General features: G+C 43.6%; 1 protein-coding gene across 1 annotated transcript in view; it reads right to left on the bottom strand.

The window, feature by feature from the left end:
* The window catches only part of ift20 (intraflagellar transport 20 homolog (Chlamydomonas)), a 35,948-nt gene continuing 15,333 nt past the window's right edge, over positions 1-20,615 (bottom strand). The window contains exons 3-5 of the mRNA XM_084335918.1: positions 17,285-17,370; positions 6,196-6,299; positions 1-1,604 (exon numbers count right to left, since the gene is read on the bottom strand). Of these exons, the coding sequence (XP_084192044.1) occupies positions 1,523-1,604; positions 6,196-6,299; positions 17,285-17,370 (272 nt within the window). The 3' untranslated portion in view covers positions 1-1,522. The remainder of the gene's footprint in view (positions 1,605-6,195; positions 6,300-17,284; positions 17,371-20,615) is intronic.

Here is a 20,615-nt window from a genome sequence, read left to right as displayed (position 1 = left end):
TTGATGTGCAATTAATTTTATTCAAGTATATCCTTCTGTCAGCTAAATGAAGACACACTAAGCAATTAACATGGACAACGCAGCTCTAAGAAGAGAAGGAGACCAGGCGGACTATAATGGGAATGTAAACAAAAAAAACAAGATTATAATTCCTGTTTAAAAATGTATTTCACAATAAGAATGGAATAGAAATCCAGTTATGTCACCTGAAGGCAAATGTTTTGGTGCACAGACGATGGCGGCAGGAAAACGCCGCCACATGATGTGAAAAACCAAGATGACACGACGTCTTCAGAAGAGGAACAAATTATTTACAGTAGCATGCAAATACTGTCTCTCTTTCAATCAATTAGTAGAAAAAGTAATAAAACTAGATATACAGAGCGGCTCTTCGGTATAAATAGTATAAATAAATTCTGTTTGTATATAAATAAGCTTTATTATTATTATCCCCATATGCTCGTCAGGCATGGTGGTGCACAGAGCCTGAGGTCCTCTTCAGGTCGTTATGTTCCAAGCATTCCACACCTGAAATGGTTAAAAACGGATGAGCGCTGGGGGGTGCGGGGGTGCAGCGGGACGACGCCTCGGAGCTACAAGACGAGGAACCGGTGTGTGTGTCTACTTGAACGGTGTGTCTACTTGAAACGGTGTGTCTACTTGGAACGGTGTTGGAACGGTGTGTCTACTTGAAACGGTGTGTCTACTTGGAACGGTGTGTCTACATGAACGGTGTGTCTACTTGAAACGGTGTGTCTACTTGGAACGGTGTGTCTACATGAACGGTGTGTCTACTTGAAACGGTGTGTCTACTTGGAACGGTGTGTCTACATGAACGGTGTGTCTACTTGAAACGGTGTGTCTACTTGGAACGGTGTGTCTACTTGGAACGGTGTGTCTACTTGGAACGGTGTGTCTACTTGGAACGGTGTGTCTACTTGAACGGTGTGTATACTTGAACGGTGTGTCTACTTGAACGGTGTGTCTACTTGACCGGTGTGTCTATTTGGAACGGTGTGTCTACTTGGAACGGTGTGTCTACTTGGAACGGTGTGTCTACTTGGAACGGTGTGTCTACTTGAACGGTGTGTCTATTTGGAACGGTGTGTCTACTTGGAACGGTGTGTCTACTTGGAACGGTGTGTCTACTTGAACGGTGTGTCTACTTGAACCGGTGTGTGTCTACTTGAACCGGTGTGTGTCTACTTGGAACATGAGGCACGGAGATTCTATTCGTTTGTTTGCTTAACGTCTTGAGTGGGAGCGATTATTTGGATTGTTTTTAGAATAAGAGCTAACGTTAGGTCATTGTTTACAGCGGGGTAAATCCCCCCCGGCAGGTACGTCATTGTTTACAGTGGAGTAATTCCCTGTGGAAAACAAAGACAGGCACTCTGGACACTTGGTCATAAAACGCAACCTTACACACACACACACACACACACACACACACACACACACACACACACACACACACACACACACACAGACACAGACACACAGGTTTTCTTCGTCATATGCCTTATTTCTGCAGAATGAACTGGCCGATGAACTCGTTCTGCTCTGCCTCCACTTTAGAGAGCGCTTCGTACTCGACACGGTATCTGAAACAACATTGGAAAAACAAATTAAATTACTGCATTTAACATTGGTGCTATTATACCATGAGGCACGTTCTTGTGTTTTCATGCATCTTTCCTTAGGCTGTGGGCTTGATGCGCCAGCATCAAAGTAAGATTGTATATCATCAAAGACAGCGGTCTGCAACATCCCACGCTCTCATAGTCCCTGCCCACGCTCCCTACTATGCTCCCTGCCCACACTCCCTACCCACGTTGCCTACCCATGCTCCCTACCTATGCTCCCTACCCACACTCCCTACCTATGCTCCATACCCATTACCCATAGTCCCTGCCCACGCCAACTATGCTCCCTACCCACGCTCCCTACCTATGCTCCCTACCCATAGTCCCTGCCCACGCTCCCCAACTATGCTCCCTACCCATAGTCCCTGCCCATGCTCCCTAGTCCCTACCTATGCTCCCTACCTATGCTCCCTACCTATGCTCCCTGCCCACGCTCCCTGCCCACGCTCCCTGCCCACGCTCCCTACCTATGCTCCCTGCCCACGCTCCCTGCCCACGCTCCCTACCTATGCTCCCTGCCCACGCTCCCTACCTATGCTCCCTACCTATGCTCCCTACCTATAGTCCCTGCCCACGCTCCCTGCCCACGCTCCCTACCTATGCTCCCTACCTATAGTCCCTGCCCACGCTCCCTGCCCACGCTCCCTACCTATGCTCCCTACCTATAGTCCCTGCCCACGCTCCCTGCCCACGCTCCCTACCTATGCTCCCTGCCCACACTCCCTACCTATGCTCCCTACCTATAGTCCCTGCCCACGCTCCCTGCCCACGCTCCCTACCTATGCTCCCTGCCCACGCTCCCTACCTATGCTCCCTACCTATGCTCCCTACCTATAGTCCCTGCCCACGCTCCCTACCTATGCTCCCTACCCACGCTCCCTACCTATGCTCCCTGCCCACGCTCCCTACCTATGCTCCCTACCTATGCTCCCTACCTATAGTCCCTGCCCACGCTCCCTACCTATGCTCCCTACCCACGCTCCCTACCTATGCTCCCTACCCACGCTCCCTACCTATGCTCCCTGCCCACGCTCCCTACCTATGCTCGCTACCCACGCTCCCTACCTATGCTCCCTACCCACGCTCCCTGACCACGCTCCCTACCTATGCTCCCTACCCACGCTCCCTACCTATGCTCCCTGACCACGCTCCCTACCTATGCTCCCTACCCACGCTCCCTACCTATGCTCCCTACCTATGCTCCCTGACCACGCTCCCTACCTATGCTCCCTACGTATGCTCCCAACCACGCTCCCCGTCTATGCTCCCTTATGCAGCATTCAGACTATGACGGTAGAAGTTAGGCAACAAATCGGATATTATAATTTTTCAATGAGAGATGAAGGAAAAATCTGTTAATGCAACCTCTTTTGCTTTATTATAAATATAAAACAGAATGAGATATTTTTCTGGCCATGCTTATTTGCAGGAATGGTGTCATCACCAACAATTACTCAATAATAGCCCTTTTAAACCGGCCAGGCTCCGTGCTGGAGCCGGTTCCCGAACGTAATCTCGCACCGGCCGGCGCGTTCAGACCGGGTTTAATTGGTTCAGAACGTGACAAAACGGTGCTCGGCTGGCGCCAACATTTCTTTGGTTTTTCCTCACGAACCGTGACATAATCAGTGGCCGTGTCATATTCTAGGCTGTGATGTGAAGACGAGTAAACGGGGGAAAGTAGCGAGTCGGCATTGCACTCAACCGATCCATTCAACAGGAAGCGATTTGCGACTGCTCTCAAAACAAGATTAGATTTAAATGTATCGTTATGATACAGCACAAGTACAATACACCATCCAACCAGAGTGGATAAAGAAATGCTCCAGAAATGCGTGGAGAAAGGCTTAGCGAGCCTCAACGCGCGAGCGCACACACAAAAGCACACACATGCACTGTTTGAAATGAATCATTCCAGCAAAGTAGGCTTCTATTATTCGAATGACTGTTTTAATGGGTATCATAGTAGTAAGTCCTACTGTAGAACATGACATATTAGCATGACATCTGATTTATTAATGCCAATACTAAAAATTAGGGACAAACATAATTGGCACAAGTGTAAATGATGGATTAGTCACTCAGTTTTAACATCCGACTGATTAGCTCAACTCGTTAGTCCACTGGCTGTGGATCCTATGGTCACAGGTTCAAATCTCTCTTGGTTCCAACAATTTTTTTTTAACGTTAATTAATTTATCCACTCTGGTTGGATGGTGTATTGTACTTCTCAAGTTCTCAAGTTATTTAATAGTTGTCATACAGAAGTACAGAATACTTTCATACAAAATGCTTCTTACTGTTACGCTCCAGAGACTGTGCTAGACAAGATAGTATCAAATAACATAATAACATAATATAGCATGAATTTAGAAGAAGAAAATGAGGTCACAGTGTTCGGTATAGACATATGTACAATGTTCTGAGTTACCATATAATATACAATACACAATACTATGCAGTGTACTAATGTACAGTACTATCTAGTGCAAAGCAGAAATGGGATGAGGTACAATTTTAGGTACAATTTACAGTAAGGTGTACGAGTTGTAGTGCAATCCTTCATCCATAAATATAAAGTGTGGGGAGTGGGTGCTACAGTGTGTTTGTTTAAAGTGGGTGTGTGCTATAAGTGTGTGGAGTGGGTGCTACAGTGTGTTTGTTTAAAGTGAGTGTGTGCGTGTGGATGTGTGTGCTATGTGCGTTTGGTGGTTGTTGTTGTGTAGTGTTCATTCATTGTTCGTTTAGCAGCCTGATGGCCTGGGGATAGAAGCTTCTTCTGAGTCTTTCTGTGCTCGCCTTGAGACTCCTGTATCGCTTGCCTGACCGCAGCAGTTCAAAGAGGCAGTTGTTCGGGTGACTGGAGTCTTTAATGATTCTCTTAGCCTTGCCCTTGCAACGCTTGTAGTAAATGTTCTGGAGGGTGGGGAGCCCCCCTCCAATTGTGCGTTCGGCTGAACGTGTCACTCTTTGTAGTCTGCTTTGGTCTTGTGCAGTGCTATTCCCAAACCAGGAGGTGATGTTGCCGGTCAAGATGCTCTCTATTGTACATGAGTAGAAGTTCTTAAGGATCTTCTGGCTGACTTGGAACTTCCTTAGGCGCCTGAGGAAGTAGAGGCGTTGTCGTGCCTTCTTCACAACACTGTTAATGTGTGTGGTCCATGTCAAGTCCTCGGATATGTAGGCTCCGAGGTACTTAAAGCTGTTGACTCTCTCAACCGGTGCCCCGTCGATGCTGAGGGGGCTGTAGTCCTTGACCCCCGACCTCCTGAAGTCCACAATCATCTCCTTTGTTTTGCTGACGTTCAGGGAGAGGCTGTTTTCCTGGCACCATCCCGCCAGGACCTTGACCTCTTCCAGGTAGGCCCTCTCGTCGTTGGCAGAGATCAGGCCCACCACCACTGTGTCGTCAGCAAATTTGACGATTGTATTGCTACTCCGCTGAGCCACACAGTCGTGTGTGTACAGGGAGTAGAGGAGGGGACTCAGAACACAGCCCTGGGGGGCCCCTATGTTGAGGGTGATGGATGAGGAGGTGCAGTTGCCTGCTCTCACCACCTGGGGTCTGCCAGTCAGGAAGTCCAAGACCCACTGGCAGAGGTCATGTGCTGTATAATGACAATACATTTTAATCGAATCTCATTTTGAAATCGCTACCTGTTGAGTGGATCAGCATGGTGCAATGCCACAGCCACACCTCTGAAGCTGTCTGCCACTGTCGTGTCCATAGGCAGCGTAGCGATTTCAAAATGAGATTCGATTCAAATGTATTGTCATTATACAGCACAAGTACAATACACCATCCAACCAGAGTGGATAAATTAATTAACGTAAAAAAAAAAATTGTTGGAACCAAGAGAGATTTGAACCTGTGACCATAGGATCCACAGCCAGTGGACTAACGAGTTGAGCTAATCAGTCGGATGTTAAAACTGAGTGACTAATCCATCATTTACACTTGTGCCAATTGCGTTTGTCCCAAATTTTTTGTATTGGCATTAATAAATCAGACGTCATGCTAATATGTCATGTTCTACAGTAGGACTTACTACTATGATACCCATTAAAACAGTAATTCGAATAATAGTGTAAAGGACCGCAAGTTCCCCATCTCTCATTTTGAAAACACAAGGTGAACTAAACTGGACACGGTGGACAGAACATGTGGTCCTCCTGGAACGACACCGACCCAAGTGCCCTTTTAAACTGTCTGAAGGTAGCATTTACAGCTCATAATGGCCTCAGTCTCAGACCACAGCCTTCCCGTCTCTAGGTCGAGGTCATGGAATCATTCTGGCCTGCAAACTGAACATTCTGTTGTTTTATTTCACGTCTCAGTGGACAGATCGGCAGGTACACGGGATGTAACTGGGCAGCTGCTCGGGATGATTGTTGCCCACCTTTGAGTAGCGTTAACAGCAACACTTTTGTAAGTAAATGTTCTTTGCTTGAACTTCTCGTCTTCTCGATACACTTTTGCAATTCTATAATTGCTCCGTGTAGCTGGCGCCGTGCTGGATACTAGCATGAGGCTGAACGCGGCTCCTACCTTTCAAGCTGCATCTTTTTCTCTGCGATGAGAGCCTGAAGCTGCTGTTGCTGGGCCTCTCTTTGTTTAGCCACAGACTTCAGCAGGTTCCTGGCTCCGATGGCCTAAAGCGAAGAGACAGAAGTGGAGAGCAGGTTCATTAATATACACCTGTACAGAAGAGGAGAGCAGGTTCATTAATAGACACCTGTACAGAAGAGGAGAGCAGGTTCATTAATAGACACCTGTATAGAAGAGTAGAGCAGGTTCATTAATAGACACCTGTATAGAAGAGGAGAGCAGGTTCATTAATAGACACCTGTATAGAAGAGTAGAGCAGGTTCATTATAGACACCTGTATAGAAGAGTAGAGCAGGTTCATTAATAGACACCTGTATAGAAGAGTAGAGCAGGTTCATTAATAGACACCTGTACAGAAGAGTAGAGCAGGTTCATTAATAGACACCTGTATAGAAGAGTAGAGCAGGTTCATTAATAGACACCTGTACAGAAGAGTAGAAGTTCATTAATAGACACCTGTATAGAAGAGTAGAGCAGGTTCATTAATAGACACCTGTATAGAAGAGTAGAGCAGGTTCATTAATAGACACCTGTATAGAAGAGTAGAGCAGGTTCATTAATAGACACCTGTATAGAAGAGTAGAGCAGGTTCATTAATAGACACCTGTATAGAAGAGTAGAGCAGGTTCATTAATAGACACCTGTACAGAAGAGTAGAGCAGGTTCATTAATAGACACCTGTACAGAAGAGTAGAGCAGGTTCATTAATAGACACCCGTATAGAAGAGTAGAGCAGGTTCATTAATAGACACCTGTATAGAAGAGTAGAGCAGGTTCATTAATAGACACCCGTATAGAAGAGTAGAGCAGGTTCATTAATAGACACCCGTATAGAAGAGTAGAGCAGGTTCATTAATAGACACCTGTACAGAAGAGTAGAGCAGGTTCATTAATAGACACCCGTATAGAAGAGTAGAGCAGGTTCATTAATAGACACCCGTATAGAAGAGTAGAGCAGGTTCATTAATAGACACCTGTACAGAAGAGTAGAGCAGGTTCATTAATAGACACCTGTATAGAAGAGTAGAGCAGGTTCATTAATAGACACCTGTATAGAAGAGTAGAGCAGGTTCATTAATAGACACCTGTACAGAAGAGTAGAAGTTCATTAATAGACACCTGTATAGAAGAGTAGAGCAGGTTCATTAATAGACACCTGTATAGAAGAGTAGAGCAGGTTCATTAATAGACACCTGTATAGAAGAGTAGAGCAGGTTCATTAATAGACACCTGTATAGAAGAGTAGAGCAGGTTCATTAATAGACACCTGTATAGAAGAGTAGAGCAGGTTCATTAATAGACACCTGTACAGAAGAGTAGAGCAGGTTCATTAATAGACACCTGTACAGAAGAGTAGAGCAGGTTCATTAATAGACACCTGTATAGAAGAGTAGAGCAGGTTCATTAATAGACACCTGTAGAGAAGAGTAGAGCAGGTTCATTAATAGACACCTGTATAGAAGAGTAGAGCAGGTTCATTAATAGACACCTGTACAGAAGAGTAGAGCAGGTTCATTAATAGACACCTGTATAGAAGAGTAGAGCAGGTTCATTAATAGACACCTGTACAGAAGAGTAGAGCAGGTTCATTAATAGACACCTGTATAGAAGAGTAGAGCAGGTTCATTAATAGACACCTGTATAGAATAGTAGAGCAGGTTCATTAATAGACACCTGTACAGAAGAGTAGAGCAGGTTCATTAATAGACACCTGTATAGAAGAGTAGAGCAGGTTCATTAATAGACACCTGTATAGAAGAGTAGAGCAGGTTCATTAATAGACACCTGTATAGAAGAGTAGAGCAGGTTCATTAATAGACACCTGTACAGAAGAGGAGAGCAGGTTCATTAATATACACCTGTATAGAAGAGTAGAGCAGGTTCATTAATAGACACCTGTACAGAAGAGTAGAGCAGGTTCATTAATAGACACCTGTACAGAAGAGTAGAGCAGGTTCATTAATAGACACCTGTATAGAAGAGTAGAAGTTCATTAATAGACACCTGTATAGAAGAGTAGAGCAGGTTCATTAATAGACACCTGTATAGAAGAGTAGAGCAGGTTCATTAATAGACACCTGTATAGAAGAGTAGAAGTTCATTAATAGACACCTGTACAGAAGAGTAGAGCAGGTTCATTAATAGACACCTGTACAGAAGAGTAGAGCAGGTTCATTAATAGACACCTGTATAGAAGAGTAGAGCAGGTTCATTAATAGACACCTGTATAGAAGAGTAGAGCAGGTTCATTAATAGACACCTGTATAGAAGAGTAGAGCAGGTTCATTAATAGACACCTGTATAGAAGAGGAGAGCAGGTTCATTAATAGACACCTGTACAGAAGAGTAGAGCAGGTTCATTAATAGACACCTGTACAGAAGAGTAGAGCAGGTTCATTAATAGACACCTGTACAGAAGAGGAGAGCAGATTCATTAATAGACACCTGTATAGAAGAGTAGAGCAGGTTCATTAATAGACACCTGTATAGAAGAGTAGAGCAGGTTCATTAATAGACACCTGTATAGAAGAGTAGAGCAGGTTCATTAATAGACACCTGTACAGAAGAGTAGAGCAGGTTCATTATAGACACCTCCAGACTGTCCCTAGTCTGTCCCTAGAGTCTGTCCTTCAGACTGTCCCTAGAGTCTGTCCTCCAGACTGTCCCTAGTCTGTCCTCCAGACTGTCCCTAGAGTCTGTCCTCCAGACTGTCCCTAGTCTGTCCTCCAGACTGTCCCTAGAGTCTGTCCTCCAGACTGTCCCTAGAGTCTGTCCTCCAGACTGTCCCTAGTCTGTCCTCCAGACTGTCCCTAGAGTCTGTCCTCCAGACTGTCCCTAGAGTCTGTCCTCCAGACTGTCCCTAGTCTGTCCTCCAGACTGTCCCTAGAGTCTGTCCTCCAGACTGTCCCTAGAGTCTGTCCTCCAGACTGTCCCTAGAGTCTGTCCTCCAGACTGTCCCTAGAGTATGTCCTCCAGACTGTCCCTAGAGTCTGTCCTCCAGACTGTCCCTAGAGTCTCCGAGGAGGTTGCACAGTTTTTCCTCCAGGATGACGTTGATTATATAGAGCTTTTCTAACATAACAACACACACATTCTAAATGGCCCCCAGTGTGTTTCCTGTTGCAGTGCTGGTGAATACAGTAGCTGACAGGAAATAAACAGGGGCAAATGCTGTTCCCCTGGCAATGTAAGGGCAAAATAATTCTTCTCAAAGTGTCTATTGAGATAAGGGCTTGTTCTCAAAGAAAAACAGAAATAGAGAATTCAAGAAATCAGCTGGTGTTGTCATGCACTCCTAACCAGAGCTGCCTCCACGTCGGTACGTCACAGCCTGCAAAACAGCTCTGTCCCAAGTGCCTCGTTACTGAAACTGACCTCCGTGACCAAATTAGTTGGAAAGACCATCTTTTCTGCATACGGAAACGATACGTTTATGGCATTTTTCCCATTGACACAATGAATAAACATAGCTGCACAGTAAAGTGAAAGGACTCATTATCGGTTCTTATTTATAAAGTATACTAAAAAAGACAAGGGGGAAATTAACATAATATAATTTATTAAATATGTCAAGGGAAAATAATGAGTAAAAGAGTATTAGTAGCACTAGTTCGTTTTCTTCCTCTTTGGGCAGAGATGTTTGACAGTGGACCGTCGTCCAACTCTCTGTGTAGGAGTGTGGTTGTCGTGCAGAATGTTTAAAGGGAAGATGAAGCGTTAAACAATATGAGCCTAGTTTGTTTGTTGTGTACCTTGGGTGTAAGACATGGTCCTATACTCAAATGTGAAATCCTGCTTATTTGTCTGAAAACTCAAATGTAATTTCCCCGTTTTTGCCATGGGCGCCGCCATTTTGGATTTAGCTGGATGGTGACGTCACTGTGATGGTTTGGGCTGGGTCCCAGTTTACAGTGCTGGTTAGATAGCTATGTAAATATGGAGTGTCGTGAAAGTCAGTCAGTAAATTGCCAACCAAATGTAACGTTACCTACAGAAAAAATATATATTATATAATTATACTAGTGTATTATCTGCGAGACACCCCCCCCCCCCCCCCCCCCCACACCCACAGTCTGAGTCAGAGCGATAGTTCAACTTGACTAACAGGGTGAAGTAGGAACAGTTTCCTTTTTTTCTTCCCTCAATAATATTATGTTATTTATGTACGTTATCATTATGTAAACAAATGCACATATGGATTGTTTGCTGCAACGTTTCTGAATGAATTGAAGCATTAATAAATAAGCAGATAATTAAATTAGATGTCCATAACATGTGTTTTTAATTAGCATAGCCTAAATAAATATGAATTCAAGAAGTTAAATACTGAATTAACGACACATTTATTAACAGGCTGAAAGTTAAAACGAATAAAAAAACAATTAGCCTATTTAATAGGCTAAACACCGTGTGTAAAATATAGGCTAAGTGGTGGTAAAAGGCAACTTTTTTTTTAGGCTATATTCTTCTAAAACAGGCTAAACTTCGTTTTGGCTTCTTGAGTTCACATTTCTTTGGTTTGCAGTGGTGCATCTGCGGGCCAATGTTCCGAGACATATTACATTTTATTTGTTAGGCTATTTGAATACACCAGCCCTAAATGGTGGATTCAAATAGCCTAACAATTATACAAATATATAAATATGTCTCGGAACATTGGCGGGGACACTGGACAGCCAGCTGAAGCGCGTGGGCCATACATCCCAAATGTTGTAATCCTGCGTCTTTCATGCATTTGACCACGTTTCGGCCATTATCTCGGAGTATGACATGAATATTTTCTTTCAGAATATGCCACGTCTGGAACATATTCTCGAATGCTGTTGCCATGCCAGCGCTGCAGCAGTATGGGAGCCGGAGAACTCTTGGGAATGCAGGAGCGCTTTACGGAGTTGGAAGTCTGCGTCAATCCACTGAGCTGTCAAACTCAGCATTGACATGGGGCTGACATCAGAGCTCCAAATATCACTGGTAAACCTAATTGAAGAAACGTCTTCTTTCAGAAGGCTATCAATGTGCGAATACACTGCCTGGTAGAGCTCGGGTACAGGGCAATGTCTGAAAAATACGTGCAATCTGGGAGAGTGTAACATGGTCGTCGAGCCCTATTATTATTTTCTCTATATATATATATATTGTTTTATTTGTAAGATATATATTTACTGTTGACCTGATAGTGTTTTATTGTTCGCCCGTATATGCTCCTTGTATCGCCGCTGCTTACAGCGCGCATTGGAACGGAGACAAAGTTATACGGTTAGTTTTGTATACAGCCGAGCCACTCAACACATATTGAACGGCGAAAAAGATAACCGTTAGTTGGAGAATAAAAGTGAGGAGAGAGGTGTTTTGCTACAGCGATGTGGTGGTAGCTGTTATTAGTTGGAAACAGTGTTGTTGTGATGTCGCCAAGGGAGAGGAGGAGTACCATACTCCCGCATCGATCTGCCGACGGGCAGAGGATAACGGAGACAGAATAGACCTTTAGACTGAGTTCGGTTGAGGCTGAACTCATATAGCAACCAACAGACTTTAGGTGATAGCCTAATCTATACCTTTCTGTTGAACTCATTCTAATTATTAATCTGGACCTTCAGAACATGCAGTATTATTAATTTGCTCAAATGTCGTGGCCTCACACCGTGCCAACTGCAGGTCTCGCCATCTCAGGTGCCAACTGCAGGTCTCGCCATCTCAGGTGCCAACTGCAGGTCTCGCCATCTCAAAGATGACAGAGCATGCAGCATCCCCCTGTTAGGGTTGCTCAATGCTGTAAAATATTACATAAATGTGTTTTTATGAATAACGATATTTGAGGAGCCTAATAATATTGCTACAGCGTGCAATTCTCTGAGGTGGGAGGCTCTGTGACGTCAGCAACAAAATGGCGGCGCACATGTTGATTTATGCTACATAAATGGACAAATCGTTTTTTCTTAGAAACGCCTTATTTTTATAACGTGATTTTTTCTGTGGTTTATCTACCGTACTTTTCGCACTATAAGCCGCACCTGACTATAAGCCGCAGCAGCTAAATTGAATGATGTGTACATATATAAGCCGCATTGGACTATAAGCCGCAGGTGTTTTAATGTTTAATTACCATATGTAATTAGCATTGGGACACAATACTGTCGGACAAATAACAAGAATTAACTCATTTACAAGTTGTATTAAGTTTAGCAAATAAGGGAACAGATAAATAACATTTCAATGCAGTCAAAAAAGCAATATTTAGATTTTTACATTTTCGGGTTTGGTCACGTCGAGTCACATATAAGCCGCACCGTTATATAAGCCGCAGGGTCGAAAAATGGGGGAAAAAGCCGCGGCTTATAGTCCGAAAAGTACGGTAAATACTAATTTGATGCTATGACTAATGTTTATATCGCTATGCTTCATCTACCCTTTAACACTTTGGATGCCACGCCCGAGATTTCTCGGGTTTACCCCCCACGGGTTGAATGCCCATCACGAGAAAAAAATTCTCTTCTTTTTTTAGCGATCTGAAATCATATTGCATCAAGCGAGCCTACCGTTGGAGATCCAGTCACCCCAGGCGCTCAGATGTGAAAAAAGCGCCCCCTATCGTCTCCCAGATGGTAAATCACCCTTTTGGATTGGACTCAATGAAAGTGAATGGGAGAAAAGATTTCTGACTCCACATTTTACTTCTCACTGATGTAACTGATGTCTACCAGAGTTCATTCTGGAGACTTGGTGCCGCGGCGAATATGTGTTTTACTGTATACACGATGGATCAATCAAATGAGCGATTTTTTCGAATGGCGATCGGAATTTGGAATAAACCATTTGGATACCATCTGATCTCAGGTAAGGAATCTATGTTATCAGTCAGACTCGTTTTCACGGATATATAAGTGTTTCTCCTATATGTGATATAGCTGTTTTGACTGTAAAAGCCATCAGGAAATAAGAGCAGCGATTAGCAGCGCGCGGCACGAGCGTGCGTGCACACACATATACTATCGATCATCTAGCGCAGTGGTTCCCAACCTTTTTCCCCCCAGGGACCCCCAAACATCTCTGATGAAATTCGCGGACCCCCTCCTAATAAGATACCATAAAATACTTTTTTTTTTTCATTTTAATAACAAACTGCTTATACACAGGCATATGCATCACAATTAGACCCACTATGCTTCTTTGACTTGTGCCTTCAATCAACAAATCTCATCTTGCACCATATGCATTTCAAAATGTTTGGCCAATATTCAAATGCTGTATTCATCCTCTCAAATCAGGCCCTAATGGTGAACGGTTTGCATTTATGGAACAAATCAATGCAACAAATTAAACTAAATATGAGACAGGAAATTCCAATCAGTAGCAGAGAGAATCTGTCCTAGCTGGGTTTAATACCTTTTTTTTGTCATTTTAATAACAAACTGCTTATACACAGGCATATGCATCACAATTAGACCCACTATGCTTCTTTAACTTGTGCCTTCAATCAACAAATCTCATCTTGCACCATATGCATTTCAAAATGTTTGGCCAATATTCAAATCCTGTATTCATCCTCTCAAATCAGTCCCTAATGGTGAACGGTTTGCATTTATGGAACAAATCAATGCAACAAATTAAACTAAATATGAGACAGGAAATTCCAATCAGTAGCAGAGAGAATCTGTCCTAGCTGGGTTTAATACCTTTTTTTTGTCATTTTAATAACAAACTGCTTATACACAGGCATATGCATCATAATTAGACCCACTATGCTTCTTTGACTTGTACCTTCAATCAACAAATCTAATCTTGCACCATATGTATTTCAAAATGTTGGCCAATATTCAAATCCTGTATTCATCCTCTCAAATCAGGCCCTAATGGTGAACGGTTTGCATTTATGTTGAATGAAGTAAGAATCCACTGCAGTAAAAATATCCTGGTAGTAAGGTTGACTGACATGAGAATGTCCTGCTTCAGATCCTCATTTTCAATATATTGCACATAAACGATGAGCACAGCCTCGTCTGCGACAGTTGTAGTTTCATCAAGTTGTATGGCAAATGGACCCTTTCTAAGCTTTTCTGACAGCTGCTGCTCGCAATCACTTGACATCTTATCAATTCGGTCTTTCACTACATTGTTCGAGAGTGGTACTGATTTTAGTTTATCCGCCACCTGTGGGCCGCACAGTTTCTAAACCATTTTGATGCAGGCTGGTTTGATGAGCTGCTCGCCAATATTGTGCGGTTTCTTTGCTTTTGCAATTAAAAGCGAACACTCAAAGGAGGCTTCGGTAGCCTTCTGTAAATCACTGCCACCCCTGCTCCACGCTACTCTAACATCAACAGGCTTGTTCGCCTTGAGAGACTGTTCTTTCCTCCGAAAAAAGTCTGGATCCTTCCCAACGGTTTCTGGGTGCTTAGACGCCTGATGTCTCTTCAGCTTGCTGGGCTTCAGGCTCGAGTTTGCCAACTTTTCTCCACAAATCACACACTCAGGTCGTTTGTCTGGTCCCTCAGTGAAGCCCATGGTGATGTAATTTTCGCGATTGCTGTAGGTCCTAACTTTTTTTGCAGATGAGCTGCCGTCATCTCCTTTTCGTTTGTCACACATTTTCACCTCTGGCGGCTGACTGCAGACGAGCCGAGAAAGTTAACTAGCGTGCTAGGCTAGCTACAGAAAGTGATAGTCAACTGATTCGCGTTTTAGCGACTGCCCGGTAGCCTACTGTTAACGTTCAAAAATCATGTCTAGATGTTTATTTATTTATCTTTCTTTTTTATTGTAGTGGAGAGACTATTCATGCTTCTGATGATAAACAAAAAAATCAAAAAAAACAAAAAACAAAAAAAAAATAAAAAAAAAAAGACCTCAAATCATCTGTGGTCTGGCGGACCCCCTGCGCCCCCTGGCGGACCCCAGGGGGTCCGCGGACCCCAGGTTGGGAATCACTGATCTAGCGTTTATTTGAAAACGATTCATAAATAGGCAGAAAAATGACAACGTTCTAGAATATTCCAGTAAAAGGCGATTATCATAGAATGGGGTTGTTTTTTCCGCGAAAACTAGTGATTTTCAAAATGCTATCAAACGGAAATGAAGCGATAAAAAAACAATCTGCCATGACAATGTTGACTGGAAAATAAGTCTTTGATAAGCGACGGGCAGATTAGACACATAGCCATAGTTTAAAACATAGATTAGGCGATATTAAGTTAACATTGGAGTGGGTTTGGGCATTCAAGGGGGTAAAAAGGAAAACACGGACTGGCTCTCAAAGTGTTAAACAACTTAAAGAATGTTCATAATCAAGTGCTTCAAGTTTCAAGTTCAAGTTCAAGTTCAAGTTTCTTTATTATTTGTCATACAGAAAACTTTGCATGAAATGTTTCTGTTTTGCTCCTGAGAGTGTGCTAGGTAATAACAAGATAGTTTAAATAAGTATAATAAGTATAAAATAGAAAGTCAAGAAGTCAAGTAAAAACAAGTGTAAACAATTGTTCAGTATACCTCTTTTTTTTTTTTTTTTTTTCTTTTTCCCCCTCCATTTTTTCCTCCGATTTTCTCCCATCCCAATGTTAGTCGTATGCCAATTCCCAGTCCCTTCCTGGTCGCTGCGCACTTACCCCCCACAGTCAGATCATCTGGGAGAGTGGAGGCTACCACGTGCTTCCTCCGACACACGTCCAGCCAATCACCGCTTCTTTTCACCTGGCAGCGCGGATTCTCATTGAGAGGGCGTAGCGTGTGGGAGGACCACACTATCCCCCTCACGTCCAATCCGCGCTTAGCAGGCGCCCCGACCGAACTGTAGGAGTCGCTGTTTACAACGACCCGGACCCACCCCGCCAGCTTCTCCCACCCTCTGATACAGCCAATTGTATCAGTGCAGACGGCCAGCCAAGCTGGTGACAACCCCGGAGCTGTGAGCTGGATTCGAACAGGCAAATCCAGCTCAGCTCCGGGGCTGGTGACGAACGCAATCTCCGCTCGGCCACCTAACCGCCGTTCAGTATACCTCTTATACAATATGTACATCTGGTACAATAAATTGGTGAGGTATAGCTTAGCTTAGCTTGTGGTGCCACCTTGTGGTGGTGAGGTGCAATAAGGAATAAGGAATGAGAGATGTGCAATTCCCTTACCAATAATATAAATATAAAGTGTAAAGTGTAAAAGTGTAAAGTGTGGTAAAGTGGGTGCTACAGTGTGTTGTTTATTTAAAGTGAGTGTGTGTGTGCTGTGGGTGCGTTGATGGCCTGTTATTGTTCATTGTTCAATCATTGTTCATTGAGCATCCTGATGGCCTGGTGATAGAAGCTCCTTCGGAGTCTCTCTGTGCTTGCCATGAGACTCCGGTATCGCTTGCCTGACCGCAGCAGTTCAAAGAGGCAGTTGTTTGGGTGGCTGGAGTCTTTGATTATTCTCTTAGCCTTGCCCATGCACCGCTTGTTGTAAATGCCTTGGAGAGTGGGAAGCCCCCCTCCAATTGTGTGTTCGGCTGAACGGGCCACTCTGTAGTCTGCTGCGGTCTTGTGCAGTGCTATTCCCAAACCTTACCAGGAGGTGATATTGCCAGTCCGGATGCTCTCTATTGTGCATGAGTAGAAGTTCTTGAGGATCTTCTGACTCACGTTGAACTTCCTTAAGCGCCTCAGGAAGTAGAGGCGTTGTCGTGCCTTCTTGATAACACTGTCAATGTGTGTGGTCCATGTCAAGTCCTCGGATATGTGGACTCCGAGGTACTTAAAACTGTTCACTCTCTCAACCGGTGCCCCGTCGATGTTGAGGGGGCTGTAGTCCCTGAACCCCGACCTCCTAAAGTCCACAAGCATCTCCTTTGTTTAGCTGACGTTCAGGGAGAGGCTGTTCTCTTGACACCATCCCGCTAGAACCTTAACCTCCTCCAGGTAGGCCCTCTCGTCGTTTGCAGAGATCAGGCCCACCACTACTGTGTCATCAGCAAATTTGATGATCGTGTTCAAGGATACAACATGTGAGAAGGGACCAGACCTAATTTCAGCACCGAAAAAGCAACTCAAACTATCAAACTTGCCTTCATCTTTTCAGTCTCTGCTTCTTTTGCCAGTTCATCCACCAGCTCAATGAGACCTCCCACAATCTTTTGGAACTGGCCAATTTCTGTGAAAGAAAACAACAATGTAAAAATTAGAGGTGGGCATAGATATTTTTTTTTAATCTAGATTAATCGATCTGCAATCCTGGAGATTAAAATGTCTAAAAAGAAAAATGGCATTCAAAATGTGTGTGTTCTACCCAAATAATGACCAGAAGTAAGTTCTTACTTTTTCTTTCCTCCTTACGTTTCTCAGGCCAGGTGGCCCATTACACCATGAACCCATCTCCCGTTTCCAAAATGCATTACAGACTGTTTGAAAAAGCTGTTTTGCTATGATAATTGGTAATGAAATATCAAAATAATGTTCAATAAGATGTACTTGTGTTTAATAAGTTGTTTTATTCAGAAGTTAACACAAATAAATAATATTACCAGTAGAGAACAGTACAGTATCTAGCACACTCTCAGGAGCAAAACAGAAAGAAGCATTTCAAACTTGAACTATGTGACGTGGCTTGACTCAATCAGTCCAATCTCTATTTCTCCTTCTTCAACCAGTCACTCAGGCAGACCAGCTTGTTTTATGTAGCGGTGTCTACTTATAGTGCCTATAATATTTTTCCCGTTGGGTGCCAGACAGGGCCAAATCCTGCCAATGCAAATCAAATGACCTTTTTAATTGGTTAATTAGGCCTATAGCTCCGGCATAAGACTGTACCACATAAGGTAGACAAATAATTTAATTAATAGTAGGCCTAGACTACTGAGCAAGCTAAATCATAGGTTAGTTTGCTCAAATGTAACAATCAATTGCCCTTGAGCCCCAACTGCTCCAGTAGAGTTGCTCAGTGGCCAATGGTGTCAACTGTGGTTGTACTGGGCAGCTCCCAGGTGTGAATGGAACTGTGTGAATGTGAAGCAGGGCGTTCCTGAAAAAGAGCATCTGTGCTCAGCGAACCTACCCTGGGTAAATAAAGGTTAAAAAAAATATATATATATATATATATATATATATTTTTTTTTTAGATTAACGGCATCAATTATATTATCGGGCGATACTAGTCTCGCGTTACGCGTTAACGGCCCAGCTCTAGTAAAAATACACGTTGGGCTGAGTTTGCTTGTTTTCTACATTATAATGTAGGCAAGTGGGAAACCCATAGAGAGGCCTTTCACAGAGTGTTTAGAATTCCCTTTTTGTCCTCCATGTTGGAAAAAAACAACGGCTGCTATGAGGGAAAAAATGGTTGCCATGTGTTGATATGTGAGGAATAAATCAACAAACATGTAATATCTATCTTATCTCAAACCCTTCTTTTTGTCTTTCTGTGATCCTCCAATTACCCTTGGACAAACTTCCCTCCGTCTCACCTACTACACCACTGCACAGAAATCAGGCTTCTTTCTTTTTTTCTTCTCGAAAGTGGTTACAGGCAGCCATGTAAGTTAGATAAGATATTACTTTATTGATGGGGGGAGGGAGAGGGGAGGTACAGATATGGGCAGGGTAATAAATAGTAGAAAGACATAAATATAGGCAATAAGATTAGATCCAGTGTTTCCCACAGGATTTTGTGAGACTGTGGTGGGTGAACCTCTGACCCTTTAGGGGGGTCCGGGGGCATGCTCCCCTGTAATTGTACATTTTAAAGTTAAATGCAAGAATCAAGAATCAAGAGGTTTATTTGTCACATACATACCAGGGCATACAGTGAAATGCGGGTGGTCTTGCCCACATTGATTGTGAAAAATACAATTCTTACTGTATCTAAACTATACAGTACCTCCTTCTTTTAAAGTGTTTCTAAAGATTCTATTTTTTAAAGTGACATTTTGTTTAAAGTGATTTTTTTAGCGGTTGCCGCATGAGTGGTGTGCGTGTCTGTGTGTGCTCATGTGTATTTGTGAGTGGAGAGTTCAGTGTTCAGTGTTCTGATGGCCTGGGGGAAGAAGCTGAGTCAGAGTCTCTCTGTTCTTGCAGCATGTGACCGTAGGTGCTTGCCTGACCGCAGCAGCTTAAACAGGCTGTTGTTGGGATAGTGAGGGTCTTTCGTAATTCTGCAGGCTCTGGATTTGCACCTCCTGTTATATAAGTCCTGCATCAATCTGGTGCAGGCCTTTCACACCGGCCGGGCTCCGTGCGGGAGCCGGTTCCCAAATGAAATCTCGAACCAGCCGGCGCGTTCACACCGGGAATAATTGGTTCGGAACATGACGGAGGCTTTAGTTCGGCCCTCTAAGAAAACACTGAACACCGATTTTTCATGTTCCGAACCAATTATTCCCGGTGTGAACGCGCCGGCCGGTTCGAGATTACGTTCGGGAACCGGCTCTGGCACGGAGCCCAGCCGGTGTGAAAGGCCTACTTGAGAGCAAAATAAAGAGGCCAGATCTATGATGAACTTTGTACTCAAAACACAAAATCGACTAGAAGTGCTTCCCAATCCTCTCCTCAAAGCACCCCAGCCGTTCCATGTATTTGTTAAATTCCACGACCAGCACACCTGATTCAACTTAACAAGCCCTTTATTAGTTGAGTCAGGTGTGCTGGTGGTGGAATTTAACAAATACATGGAATGGCTGGGGTGCCTCGAGGAGAGGTTTGAGAACCACTGGCACTAGAGCATACATTTGAGCCATCAAAGAACTGAAGCAAAAGTGGTTACCTGTGTTGAACTGGTTTATTTTTTTTTTAGAAAGAAAATATATATACTGGATTACTATTACTGCCATTGCCAATACTACTGATACATCCATATTGACAAACTTTATATTTAAAAATATTAATAATAAAATAATGTCTGTTCATTATAAAACTGTGGCGGGACAAACTAGGTAATTAATGGGAAACACTGAGATCTGAATATAAAGATATGAGAAAAACTTGCAACAACCCATTCTCGGGCCGTCATGCCTGTGCACGAAAGTCACAGCCCTTTGCGACCGTCTAGCGGCTCTGGGCTGCAATAAATTACCGGTCGAAAGATCTGTTTGTTGCCGTGCGAACGCCACCTCACTCGACCAAATCCGTGCCTCGGTTCTTGCGTTACATGACGACATGTCAGACGAGCGTCTTTTTACGTGCCGCGCGTCAGATGACCAACCCGGAATCCAAACGCTCCAGAACTGCAAATCATCTGCTGATGGCGAAATTGGTTGGTCAGCGTTGTAGCCAATGAGTGTAGATTTCCAACGATAGGAAATAGATGAAAGTTGACAAGGGAAAATGAGAAGGAATTACACTTCAGAATGAATGGCAGTGGACGAGGAAATGGATTTTGGAGAGATTTTTTTTTGTCGCAGGTTG

The sequence above is a fragment of the Notolepis coatsorum genome, assembly GCF_963971535.1.
Source record: "Notolepis coatsorum genome assembly, chromosome: 1".
Classification (NCBI taxonomy): domain Eukaryota; kingdom Metazoa; phylum Chordata; class Actinopteri; order Aulopiformes; family Paralepididae; genus Notolepis; species Notolepis coatsorum.
The sequence above is the reverse complement of the archived record's forward strand: the minus strand, read 5'-3'. Positions and strand labels throughout refer to the sequence as shown.